The sequence below is a fragment of the Notothenia coriiceps genome, unplaced genomic scaffold, assembly GCF_000735185.1.
Source record: "Notothenia coriiceps isolate Sejong01 unplaced genomic scaffold, NC01 NC01_scaffold00037244, whole genome shotgun sequence".
Classification (NCBI taxonomy): Eukaryota; Metazoa; Chordata; class Actinopteri; order Perciformes; family Nototheniidae; genus Notothenia; species Notothenia coriiceps.
The window spans coordinates 2,812,010-2,826,405 of record NW_011369945.1 but is presented as its reverse complement, the minus strand read 5'-3'; the positions used below and the strand labels follow the sequence as shown (position 1 = coordinate 2,826,405).

The following is a 14,396-nucleotide window of genomic DNA, read 5'->3' as shown; positions in this document are numbered from 1 at the left end:
GCTCACAGTCAATGAACAGCTGCATACAATCTGTGATTGTTGTTCTTTTGTAGAAGATTTAAAATGGGATTACCATGCTCTGCTGAGAAAATGTTGGGTGGGTGTATATTTTAGTGTAAACAAATGTACGTGTGGGTTAATGCATCAGTGTCAAACTCAGCCTAATTGTACTAGTCTACACTTGTTATGCTAAGTTCTTATAATTGTGAAATATTACATATCGTGATGAGTCAATCTCTTAAACCCTCTGTATGAATACCAAGGTATTAAATGACACAATGTAAGTTTGTAATGTGCAGGTTTGGGAGCAGGAAGTGGCTCAGGAGGATTTTTCCACTGTAAAATATACAGTGTTTCCACCCAAAACACTACATATTACCCAATGCATTGACTCCTCAACTTTTTTTCTTGCAGCCTCTGATATGTATTTAGTATCCTGGTCATTAATGGTAATCATTTGGTGTTAGTGTGTGTGCACATGTATGTGTGTGCCGGCCTTCCTCCCCGCCTGCCTGCCTGTCATAGTGAAGTTGATCCTGCCTGGAAATGCACTGTTGAAACTTTATCGACATTGATTTTGTTTTTCAGTTGCCTATAGTCATTTTTATTTCTTCAAATATTTCAGTTTAATATTGCAAACAACTTCACAACATACAAAATGAATAATATTAACCCAGAAACATGTCAATGAATAGATTTTATATATATATACATACATATATATTTATATGTATATATAAATATATATATATAATAGTTTTTTTATATATCTTTTCCTCTGGTGGGGATAAAAAAATAAACAGCAAAGCTTTGACAACAGCACCTTGACATAGTATGTATTTCCAACATTACCTTGAGAAGTTTAGAACAGTAAACAGATAAATTACTTGAGAGGAAAATTGTTTTCTGCTGAATATGTAAACAAAATGTTTTTTGGTCAGCATCATATCCTTTTTTGTAAGTGTCAATTCACAATTGAAGCAGCATGCAAGCTTTTGAAGATGGAACTGTCCTCTCTCATTCCTTGCCTGTTTTTTTCCTTCATTTTCTAATTCTTGGCAACGTAAACAAATCACAATGTCTTGAGGGATGTGATATAGTAATTTAAACTGGGCGCAAATGACTGATCAGATTTTTTTTAATTGTTTACAAGGTCATGAATATGTTCAATAAATAGACTGTAGTATCACTTTTACTGTATAAACTTCATCTTTTTTTACATGCAGTCCATAAAATTTTCATTTGACGGAATAATTTACCCTGTTATGTATATATACAAATAGATATTTTCTCTTTATTCTCTTTTTTAAACTCTTCAATAAAATCTATACATTTTATACACTATCTCCCTCTTTTAATGGTCAATGTGCATACACATGAAGTGTCTATCCTTATAAACCGCCAGCCAATCTTCTTTTTGCTATCCATGGTAAGCGCTCGCACGTAGGACTGGGTTGTCCTGCATTGGGAATTATAATGCCGCTTGTCTATTCCTCTGCATCCCTCCTTTGTGTACCCCATGGGGTTGCATTTGGTCTCATAAAAGTATTGCTTCAGTTGGCCATTGGGGACAGGGACCTTTTCCATGACGGTAACTGTCTGCCCAGACATGTCTATTGCCGTCTTTTTATCCACAGCTGTCACCCACTGGCTAATACTGTCACATACACTGAGCTCTCCGCGCCGTGAGGGATCGGAGTGGCGCCGCACCCTCATGGACATATTAGCGGCATCCAGATAGTTTTTGTATTCCTCCAGAAGAAAGAGCAACGGCGGCTCCAAAGGCACTTGGTTGCTGATCATCACCCGCGAGTCGTACAGGTCGACATCCTTGGTCTCTGTGGTGACCATGGAGGACGGGCCCCCTCCTCCCTGGCTCTTATCAGGCCCCTGTGCCAGCTTTGCCGCCTCTCCCTCCACTTCCAGCAGCTCCTCTATCACCTGCTCAAACGTGTCTGTGAGTGAGGGCAGTTCCCCACGCTGGCCCGGCCCCCCATCACTCTGAGGAGTCCCATGGCCTCGTACGGCCGTCGCAGCAGCGCCCAAGTAGCCCTCCGTCCGATGGCCCCGCATGCCCGGGACGTCTCTCAGGGGCGCAGCTCTCATGCAACTGAAGTATGAAATAACCATAGTAAGGAACAGGATGGTCATCACTCTTCTAACCTGGTGGAACTGGAGGGGTGAGAAAGAGAAACAAGAGGGGAGGAAGGGGAAGAGAGAACAAGACTGTTATTCAAAGAGCATTTTCAATGAAGCTAGCTTATTCTTGATCCATAATGCACCATGTTTATTTATACCCTCTACCGTTTCTTTGAAAGCCAAAAAGAGAACCAGTAGTATTTTTGAATAATCAAAATTAAAACCAATATTAGCGCTGTGTTGTCACTGTTTTCCAATTGTTCGCAAACTAACATCTCTCTGTTCCTATGTGAGGTCTGGCTTGGATCTGTATTTGTTGGCAGTCACACAATCTGTTCTGAGCTTCAAATATATTGCTAAACACAAAAGATAAGATCACACAAATAGATGTCACTACATTCTTGCAGGCTTGTTATTATTTATGAGCTGTTTTTAACTGGTGTGTTAAACTGTGCAGTGTGTTTCTAGAGTGTGTGAGGAGGTGTAGTTTTATAATGGACTCGTTTTATATCTGTCATTCACCCCTCACTGCCTGGATGATGTGTTGTACTGTCAGTTTTGAAAGCTCAGACCCACATTTTTTACACTTTATAAAAGGACATATCGTATCTGCATATTCTTAAACTGTATGTTTATTAGAGCAGGTGTTTCAATGTTTAATAAAGTAAACATCACATTTACCAATAATGGATGCATGATTGCCTTCTACCATGTGATGGTCAATTGTAAACTGGGACTAATTTCCGAAAGGCTCTGCATGTGTTTACATAAGGATATGCGTTTGTTTGTTTTGTTTGTTTGAAGAGCTCATGCATTATCTTCTATTATCTGACTATGACATTACCCCGGTAACAAAATCATTATTATCAACCTTCAGGGGAACTTCCAACATAGGCAGCACTTACTGACTGATTGAGAGGGACAAGCTGTGTTTGTGTCAGCTATGAAAAACACCACTGTTGAAGTATTATTTTTCATTTTAGAAATTGTGTGCTGTAAGACAGGTATGTTACTTAACCTCACAGTCACGTAAGGGAATCAGGAGTTTGTTGAGGGTCACTGTTTGTTTTCTGCAGGTGGACGGTGAGAGCACTGCAGGATGAACTAACAGGATGTCATGAGGAAACTGCATGACAGAAAGATGTTTCATCCTCCCTGCACTGCAAAGTACCGATCTCGAACAACTCACAAGATAAGCAAATCACTGCTAAGAGGGGGGAAAGGAGCCACAAGGAGCCAGGTGTAGCGGAAATACGGAACACACATTGCTCGAGCATATAAATCCCTTACCTTTGAGAAGCTGAAATACTCACAGCAAATCAATGAATTGGTGGACATCCAACAGCCCGAGATATAAAAGCAACCATAATGAAAAGAAAATCTAGATCTTGCTTTCCACAGGGGCTCATTTAAAAATAGCCTGACCGAGGCTTTGACTGCACTCTGCATGTCCCAACTTGATACTGGAAAACACGGCGCGCAAACACACTCAGGATGGACACGAGGACGTGAACAGTGAGGGAGGAGCAGAAACCCCACCTTAAAAGCATTTGTTTCACTCTTAATTGGTATCAGGGGCCGTGGCTGCAATTAACCAACAGCACTGTGACTGCCATAGAGATATCTCGTCTATAAATAGATGTGCTGGGAGTCTCACAGTCTCGATTCAGAATATCACATCCTTCTTCTTAATGAGCCACTCATTCCCTGAGCTCAGTGACGTGCAGCTCCAGAGTGTGTGAGTGTATGTTAGCGGGAGGGCATGGGGAGGGGCTGGCTTGTATGTGTTTGCAGGGAGATGGGGGTATTTTTCCTCTCACCAATTAAAACAACAATGAGGACAAAGCCAGGAATAAGGGGATAATTACCTATATTTCATTAAATACCGCCAACAAAAGTCTATATATCAAGCTTATTAACCCTTCAGTATTGTTATGGCTTTGGTTCAAATAACAAGAATTGTCTGTGAGGCTTCCCAGCAAAGAAAATGATGTAGGTTTACGGGATCAAGGCCAGTCACGAGCTTTATGTGTAGGATGCATTTAGGCTGATATTATTCTCAGCATCACGCTCAAATGGCTCCACTTCCACATGACGGAAATGAAAGCAGAGGGCTGATTACTGTTAGGCGTCAAACTTCATGCTGGAAATGGTGCAGACGAAGAGTGCTGCATCTTCCGTAACAGACCACAGGGGTAATATTGCAGTAGCAGGGGGTGGAGAGAGTGCCAGCGTCATTTCGCAGCATAACAACCACAGATGACGTCCTTTCCAGGTCTCCATAGGGGAGAGAATGGAGGGGAGGAGGTTGCTGGGGGTAATGCCACTCAACAGTGTGCAATTGCATGCTGTTCCCCCGGGTATCCTCACACCGGGAACAACAAATGATTTTATTTCTATCTCTGTGATTTCCTGTTTCCATCAGGACAATCAATATGGCTTATGCTCTCAATCAACATCCTGTTAAAATGTGATAAAGGCAATGAATCATTTAATTGCTGTGGGACTGGCGGAGAATCTCTGGCTTATATCTACTAGAGGCTAAATGTGACAACTGATTGGTTCGCTCTTGTTTTATACATCTAGTGAAGGAACATTTTATGTGCACTGCTAGATTTCACAGTTAATGAAAAAGCGGCTTGCGAGTTAACACAATGAGCATGAATAATAAAACGAGGGAGGAACCGCATACTGAGGAATGTTTGGAATAAAATGTACTTTTTAGAGAAGCCTCTAGACCAGCTAAGCGACTGGTTTGATTGTTAAAAAGCATCTGACAAAGAGATCTTTTATCTTGTATCTTTCAAAATGAAATGTAGATTGATACAACTAATTCAGCTGTGTATAATAATACATTAAGAGTCATAGCTTCCCAAGTATGACAGTTCTTCTAAACTAAAAAGTAGATCAGTAAAGATGAGGAAAGATAAAGCCTGCAAACACACCTTTATTCAAGACAACACGCCTAGAGCATGAAACACCCAGAACAATAGGAGCAGGTGAGTGTGTGGACTCTGTCGACTGTTGGCTTTGACGTCTCTTGATGACCACCTGTTTATCTGCTTTGAGAGCGCGGCTGTATGGTGTGGATATGTAACTTACCCTCACTTTTATTCTTTGTGCCAGGTGGGGATTAAAGTGATAAATGCCTGCTTTGACAGATGCTGAAAAGTTGCTCTAAAGCATGAAAGAACTAGAATAGCTAGTGTTATTACACATTCAGTAATGTTGCCTCCCTGCAAATGTCAGCACACTTTATGGCTTCATCTTTATCAACAGCCTTAATGATATATAAGGAACTGTTATAAAGGAATATCAACAATCTAACAGCAGTGACGAGGGAACATGTGCCAACTCAATTCCAATGGAAAGGTATGACCTATAGCAACATTTGTTCTCCACCGCTACCACGGCTCCCCTGTGGGCATTCATCTTTGTTCAATTCCTCAAGAACCGTGTCGGGTTGGAGCTATTTACCTAGCAACATGTTTTGTCATGTTCAACATGTACGGTGCACAATGCCAAATGTTCGGAAGAAAAACATTGCACGTGATATCAACACTTCTATCGGAGAGGACCCCTTGTGTGCCACAATGCAGCACTTAAAGAAAAGGCAATTAGAGTAGCCTGCAGTAATGGCTGACACATGTGCAAGCTTGCTTCCTTGAGATCTGTTTTCAATCTGACACAGTTTCAGAGCATGTTTAGTAATAGATGAGCATCACTAAGGGATTATACCTGGCCTCCTGGCCAACCCCGGCCATTGCCACAGACAGCCGGCATTCAAATAGCTGCTGAGTGATCTGGGCTATCCAAATGAGTCTTTGCTTCCCTCCCACAATGCATGTGACAGTGGGCAATAGATGGACTACAGCAGCAACACAATATGTTAAAGATCCTAACTGAAGTTACATAATGGATGACTTAAGGATGACAATTATAACGAGAACAATTCCCTTAAACCTTCAATTACCAACTTTAAAACTTAACCACTGAAATAACCAACAGACTTGTAGCTCAAATTCACAACGCTGCAATTCAACACTCTGTACACTGGGTGGCGTATGAGACCGTGTAATAATAACAGCTCCTTCTTTTTTCTCCCTTTCTCCACCTTCCTCCCATCTGTATCTCCCTCCCTCATGTGAAATGCGAGATAGATAGATAGAGAGATCACAGTGTATTCAACTTATTTTCTGCATAATAGTAAACAAACTTCTCTCTTATGTGCTATGTAGTCACATCTCTGACATTTTGTCATAATATATATATAACACGCCATTAATTGACCATTTAACCATCATATAACCAGCCAGTGTGTTGTGCTATGTTCCAGATATGTTCACACGGAGCTGTCAAGAAGGAGCCAGCTTTCCACCACTCTATAAATGGAACTTTATCATTCTGCCTAGTAATTTGAAGTTATTCAAAGCGAGCACACAACACCAAGAAATAGATCCAAGCGTGTATGTTGGCCGACGTCGCTGGGCGTTCAGGTCTCGGGTTTCCTATAAAGTCTTAATGAGTTCATCAAAGTTTCCCCCCCCTTCCAAAACAACCATACATAAACTGTCTGGAGTTTTTTTTTAATGTGCGTGTTCACAGCGCAGGGTCTGATAATATAATACAGACTAACACCCTGAACAAAGAGTTTATTGAGTTATTTATGAGCAGAAAGTTGCCGTCAAATTTTCAAACGTGGCCGATTTCATACATAGGCGCGCTCCTGGACTCTTTCCACTTAGCTTCTTACGAGATATACTAATAACACGCCACATTTGCTCAGGCTACTCCAATAATGAAACCACAGTTGTTTTTCTTCGTCTCGAGATTACATCTGCTGAGCTCGTGCTCTCCACTGGAAACCCAATCAACATAATAACTCCGTTTTTTATTAATGAACGAGAGGATAAGGTTACACATATCCCCTCTCGGGCTGCGGCGCTGTCTGTGCAGGATAACCGGACTTGATCGAGCTACTTTTAGACCCCCCCACCCCTCCCTATCTCCTACCTCCACCTCCCCAACATACACACACACACACATACACACACACACACGCACGCACGCACGCACGCGCACACACACACACACACACACACACACACACACACACACACACACACACACACACACACACATACACACACACCTCTGTCTTTTTCTCAAGCAGCATCAAACAAAGCCAAAGTGCTTAAAACAACTTATCGAAAAACAAACACATACCTTTTACTGCCCAGTCGTAAAACAGACCATTCAACAGGACAGTAGTGTCATCTGGGATGTGTTGGACAACTCCCTAAGTAGGCTAATTTACTTTAGCGATATTTTTCCCTCTCTGTACTCTCCCGACAAGCTTCAGGATATCTCTTCAGCTTTGGAGCAAATAGATTAAATTATTGATGGTGGAAATTGCATGGATGAGGTAATGCACTCCCATGGCTGCACGGCTCCTTTGGAGATGGTCGGAAAGTTAAGTTGTCGCATGCTGAAAAGCCGCAGCAGCAGCAGCACCACGGGATGAGAGACCTCTGGAGCTGAAATGAGGAGCCTCTTTGCAACTACAGTAACTTTACTACACAATGACGCTGCAACATGTGACCTGCCGCTGGCTGACTGGTCGCCGCCAAACTCCTGCTTAAACAGCCCCGAGGCGGAACTATTAATGCGCTTTCAGCGTGCATTATATGCTTTTGTTTGTCCGCATACCATGCAGCTCGCATCCACAATATAATCTCTGGCAATATATTAAACACGCGGGAAGACTCTCCTCTTCCGTATTTCGCTCACTGAGGCCAGAGAGATGGCGTGCTTTTGAAGGTTTTGCGTAACAACGCGTCTCAAAGTCGTGATGCATTGTGTGCCATTTACAGATGGCCTATTTGTGTAAAATTAGATATTCAGAGAATTTAAAAATAAACATTTCCTGAACCGTGAGGAGGCAATATACTGTAGAATATATGCTTAAAAAAGAAGGAACCTACTTGTGAACGTCCACCAATCCATTTTAAGCAGCCTACATCCTTTTATAGCCAAAGAAGCTCAATATATGCCTAAAGTCTGATTCATTTCTGTTATATATAAATCCCTGAATATCAGCTTAGAGGAGGCTTATAAATGTGATGCTGTAAAACGTAAGAGGTGTTAAAACATGTGGATGGCAATGGAGGCTAACAAAGATGTGAACTTACTGAAAACAATTCTGCTTCTCCTTGCTTTCTGAGCCATCTACATAACAGATGGACGACTCCCCTGCAAGTGCTCTGCAGTGTAGTAACCAGCTTTCACAGGTTATTATTACCAAATGTGGGCTAAACAAACACGTTAAAATTGTATACATAGAGCTCGCTCAGAGAATTAAACTTCAATGCTTGATACACTATTTCCTCTCATCTGGAACAAATGGGAACAAGTCATTCCCTTTGTAATGCAGAACTCAAATAAAAATGTCAGTGGAGCCACAACCTTTCAATGGGTGATGAACGCTTGGAAACTCCACCTCTGATGAATACAAGAGTGAGCATAATGGGGAAATAGCAGCTCATTATCCTTGTGACTTGGCCCTGGTCCAGTGTAAAGATTTATTGTGATGCGTTTGCTATATTGCCATCATGATTCTTCCCTGCACGAGCTTATGAGCTGGAGAGCTCTTGTTTGGCATGTAGCAGTATGGGAGTGGATGCTCACACCTGCTTAATGAGTCACTCCCACCTCCAACACACCCGGGGACATGCCAAGATAGATATAGCCCTCCCCGAAGGCTCACAGGAGGTGAGGGCAAACTCTGGATGACAAAGAGTTGCATCAGCAATCACTGAGCGACATGACTCCAAAGAGAATAAAAAAAAGTGTACACTGCACAAGGGGGCTGTTCCAAACAAGTAATTCATAAATAAATCACTTGGCATCTCATTAGAAGAGCAAAAACAACAACATGGTCTCTCTCATTTCTGCTAATACAACACAACTGAAGCCGGCGTATCAAGAGAAGTGCTTTGGCTTACATGAGAGGACTGCATTTCTGAATGAAGTGAAAAACATGTCTAATAGTTGGGAGCAAACATACATTGTGAGCAGTGTTAGGGATGTTTTTGCCTCATCTGATTAAGGGTCCAACTGCAGATTGACAGCAGAAGGTCTGTATAAGGCCACAAGAAGTCTTCTGAAAACTGCTAAACCACTATTTCATTGGAGCTGAGGCAGAAGCTCTCTTAAGATTTAAGTTTTCTCTGCAGGAACATGATTGAAACTATCTGTCACATTGGGAAAATACACATTTCTATGTTTTAATTACGCCATTCATGGCCCAACATTCACAGAAACAGTCTCCCCTCACATCTTCCCCACTCAGAACCTTTCGCCTGTTTGTGCAGCAGAAAGAAGAAACAACCACAGGAGCTGACAACACGACACACTTGTATAACCTTTCAAGGCTTCTCTTGCCAAATGCAGCATGATGCTGACAGGTCCGCACTGCCGAAAGCTTCACTTAACAAGTAGAATTATTCCTCCTTGTGCAAGAGAGGAACTGTGTAACACGGACAAAATGACATTTTGTAAAATGTCATTTTCACCGGGGATAAAGGAAGACGGTGAGGGTATTTGATCAAAGTGAAATTGCATTCCCCCTTGGAGCGAACACGTCAACTGAGAAAAACATTTTGTATGAGGTTGGATGACGTCAAACGAGGCGAGGGTGAGCTGGAGAACAGTGGAGAAAAATCTAGACTGGTAAACAGGTAAAGCCATACAGCCCTTTAATAATCACATGCAGCCGTGAGGAGTTAATTCTCATCCCTCTTGTGTTGACAATAACCTTTATTGTAATCATCAGGCAGACACAGAGGACCAAGCTCCACATCCTCTCCTCACATCCTCATACAGCTGAGACATTATTTCTATAGTGGCACAGACTGCAGATCACTCCATAGCCTATTAAGCTCCTCTCTGTCTCTGTCTGTCTCTTTTCTTGGCTTATGCCTCCCTCCTCCCTCCTCCCTCCCTGCTCTTCCTCCCCTCCACCTCCCAAATCCAATACCACCACAGCATCAATAACCTTTGCATGGTTCACTGCTGAATGAAAACACACTTATCAGGAGACAAAATTACTTGGAAATGCTAAAGTATTCTCTCCAAGAACTCATAAAGCATTTTGCTACACAAATGAGACTGTTAGAGAACTAAAGCAATGGCTTGAATATGCATTCTTATTGCTTTAACCATATGAAACAATAGATACTTATTTGTACTTAATGGACATAACATAAATGTGTCCCTTATTAACATGCTAATAATCCACCTTTAAGTTATTTCAAACCTCATTTGAGTCCATTTGACATACAGTAAATGAAAATATATAAAGCCTTTGTTTTATTATTTCAAGAAGTTGCTCGGATTCAGTGATGTGCTGCATGTTCACATGCTGAGAGACACACTTGGATGGTTTGCCGGCATGATCGAACATTCACACACACACACACACACACACACACACACACACACACACACACACACACACACACACACACACACACACACACACACACGCATCATCATCATGAACCCTTGCAGTCCCGCAGTGGTCCGGCATATAAAATGAATTTTACAGTAAGAGAAACTACCATCCACTGTGTATTAATAACTTGTCGTGGGCTCCATCGCTGTAAAATAACAATCACACCACTGTGACGAATAACTGATAATTAAAGGTTCGGAATAAAAGGCTCGTGCTATAACTTGTTTAAACACGCCTGTTAATTGGATGAAAGTGTTAGTGATGAAGATGATGGTGGTGACTAAAGCATTGCAGCAGCGACGGCGGCGGCGGGCGATGTAGCCCACATTTACATAATGATTAAGATGATTAATTTTTTCGCTCTAAATATATCGTGACGCCCGCCTAGCCGTGGGTCGAGATTTCCGCCATCTATAGCCAGAATTAATCAATAGCCTATTTATAATTAATATCAGACATCGGCTCAGATAAATGGACAAGTTGTTACAATTCATGAATGAAAACGTAGTGGCAAGGTCTGGCAAGCACAATAAAAAAAACCGAGTTTTATTAAAGGGACACTGCTATTAATAATATTAAAAGAACACTGAAACATATTGAATACCAGATTTAACCAAATCCCTTTAACTTCCAAAGGGCACGAATTGATCGCCACGCAAAAAACGACACACAAAGGCCAACATTAACATTAGGAAAAAGCAAAGAACACATTATGAGACAATCTAGTATAACGTTACTTTTAATCCTTGTTTCTGCTAAATGCATTTATTTATTCGTCGTTAAATAAATAGGCCTACCGAAAGAATGCCATCTGATTTTTGCAATGAAACCTACCATCAGGTTTGTTATTGACGCCCACCCCAACTCTGCAGAACTGAGAGTGCAGAGAGAGAGAGAGAGACAGAGAGACGGAGAGAGGGAGCGAGAGAGGGGAGATTCTCGGTAAAGATAACACACGCGGAGACGCACGCACACAGCGGCGAGCGCACGCAGGCGCACGCCCGCACACAAACACACGCAGCCCCATTTATGGACTGATCCGCTGACGTACATTGCAGAAAAGTGCTATAAAAAAACCTTCATACATACAAAGTGTGTCGTGCCACCCCACAGACCCCTCCTAACCCGCCTCCGCTCATCCCTCCTCCTCCACCCAACACGCCCACGCCCACACTATAATCCCACGTCTCAGTAGAAAAAAATAACAATATTAAAAATACTGCTACATGGCCAGAAAATAGTAATTCTGCGAGAAAATAGATTATATTTATAAACAAAATACACCCGAAAAATATTGCTGCAATAACAATAATCCAACTCTCTCATGGCTTTTGTGTATAAAAGGCCAAGTATGTATTTAAAGCATCACCATTTCCCTGATGTTATATAAACTAAAATGTGTATCGTTTCGTTGGATTAATTCATGATTGATCATTATTTGTGCAATAAAAACGTTTGTGGTATTGATGATCCGGAAACGTTGCTGTTTTTTTTGCGACACAGCCTTTATTAAAAAGGAGTGTTTTTATGAATGTCGGACAGCCTAATAAGTAATATGATCTATTTTGGTTTCACTGTCATATAAAATGAGGAGTAATAGGCTATAATTTGCAGTAACCGATCTGCGCGCATTACATTGGTGGGTGACAATTACCGAAAACGCAGCGGAGAAGTCTCGTAATTCGAATACAATTAGGAATTTACTGAATATGCTACATTCGTTTTGGAGTAGGCTATTTATTTAAAATGCAGACTGCAAGAAGAGCCGTGATTAAAACAGGACTGCCAGTGGGCGTAGGGGCTTTTCTCTTCTCTTGCAGTTGTTTTGCCATGCAATTGCTTCGTCTTGGATCAGAAATCTTAAATCTTTGACCAGAGGAAAAAAAAGAAGACGAGATAGGGAGAGGGAGAGGGAGGAAATAGACAATATCCACCGCTTCTGCATCGGTGCGAGACGATTTTTTAGGATATAAATTCTCCAGGAGAGCAGATAAATAAAATCCCAGAGCGGTTTAGTGTGATGATCATCTAAATCTAACAGCCTCACGTGATGTGGTTTTACGCGTGCCTTAATTTGGAATAAAAAAAGAAAGATAAATACAAATCGATGCCTCCCGAGCAATTGCAAGCCATCTTATCTCTCTCCATCACATTCAGCCATAACATCTGTCAGTGGATGCACTCTGACCACGCCCATATTTATTGTAATTTTACACAGGAAATAATGGAACAATTTGTATACTGTAAAGGAGACTCGCTTTGGCAGAACCCGGCGAATTACACGAGTCATAGCTATTAAGAATTGATTCATCTTTTTTATTCATTCGCAGCCAGCGTTTGACAGGTCGACACAGAGCCGTGTATGGACAAAAGAGGGGGGTAGGGTAGCAGGTGAAGTGAAAAGCACCTTATGAATGAAACCGTGGAGCGGTCGTAGTAAAAACACAAGTGATTTGATGGCGAGTGCCGGGAGGGGGGCGATGGAGGGAGGGGGTGGAGTGGGTAAGAGTAGGGGCTATTTTTGGTCGATAACAAAATCCAGAGGGTTTGACATCAAGACAAAACATGAATGCAGCAGACCAAACAAGAAAGAATAAGCACACAAATAGATAGAAGGAGAGATAGATAGACAGACAGATAGCTAGATGGATGGATAGATAAAGTGGTGGAGGTTTTTCTTGACATTTGTATGATATGCACCAGCATCTGTACTCGTGCAGGCGAGGATCACTGCAGCGTCTTAAGTCCCATATTGGGAGCATGATTAGGCACAACGCAACGATTACGCAAATTGTGTTGCAGCAGCCAGTGTTCGGAAACTCCAAAAAAAGAAAAAAGAGAAAAGAAAAACGCTTGAAAAAGGACTGTTTGAAGCACGAAACCGAGTCCCAATTTAAACGCTACACATGAATCAAAGTCCATATGAATGTGCACGCAACAATCCTCTATAAATTGTACTTGTATAAAGGAACATTTTCTACGAGATATTGGTCACCTGGATCGCATTTCTATTCGGAGTTATTTCGGTCACTGATGCCAACATTTCACACACTGCCAAGACGAAGACTGCATGCTGTAGTTTTAGAGCCGAAGTTGATTTGAGAAAAGCCAGAAGAAGCCCGATAAGACGAAAGGAACAAAAGAGTGACATGAAAACAATGGATTGCTCTTACCTTTACAAGGGCTGACAACCACTATGTGCGTGGTTAGATCTCCGCGACCAAGACTTGCATGTCCCAAAGTTTAACGCAGTGTGGGGGGGCTTATAGGTACCGAGAATGTGGTGTGCAAAAGACCAGACGACCTAACATTTCAACTTTCACAATGCTCTACAAAAATCATATCCTATAGCACAGGATCTTTTAGTGGCAAAAGCTTTTTTTCTGTTTCCTGTTTTTTAAAATTATATATAAATATCCTTTTTTTCCTCCTTTTAGAATCCCGTTTATTTTCCGTTTACAGACCACAGGCTCCCACAGAATAAGCTTACCAAAAGTTGAAAAAACAATCCCAGGTTTGGCAAAGGGGGGCTGGGGAAAGAGAGAAAGAGAGTTGGCGTCCACTCGGCGGTTTAGTCCATGCACGACTCCGGTGCCTCTGTCCAACGTGCTGAAAGCATAACACAGCCAGGGTAACTATGAGGGGCCACGAAAAAATATATATACTTTTGTTTGAGTGCCCACTTTAAACTGCTTTTTTACTCTGCTGCTTCCCCGCGTCTTGTCACGTGTACCCCCCCCCC

At 41.8% G+C, this 14,396-nt stretch overlaps 1 protein-coding gene across 10 annotated transcripts in view; it reads right to left on the bottom strand.

Annotated features, from left to right (window-relative positions):
• Positions 1-686: 686 nt before the first annotated feature.
• Positions 687-14,396, bottom strand: part of bdnf (brain-derived neurotrophic factor) — a 15,183-nt gene continuing 1,473 nt past the window's right edge. For 3 of the 10 annotated variants that reach the window (XM_010793249.1, XM_010793248.1, XM_010793247.1), the window contains exons 2-3: positions 14,145-14,263; positions 687-2,172 (exon numbers count right to left, since the gene is read on the bottom strand). In XM_010793249.1, the coding sequence (XP_010791551.1) occupies positions 1,342-2,151 (810 nt within the window). In that variant the 5' untranslated portion in view covers positions 2,152-2,172; positions 14,145-14,263 and the 3' untranslated portion in view covers positions 687-1,341. Of the gene's footprint in view, positions 2,173-3,429; positions 3,487-7,365; positions 7,652-11,488; positions 11,551-13,827; positions 14,098-14,144; positions 14,264-14,396 lie in introns of those variants that run through there. The other 7 variants (XM_010793252.1, XM_010793244.1, XM_010793250.1 and 4 more) reach the window with 6 other exon arrangements.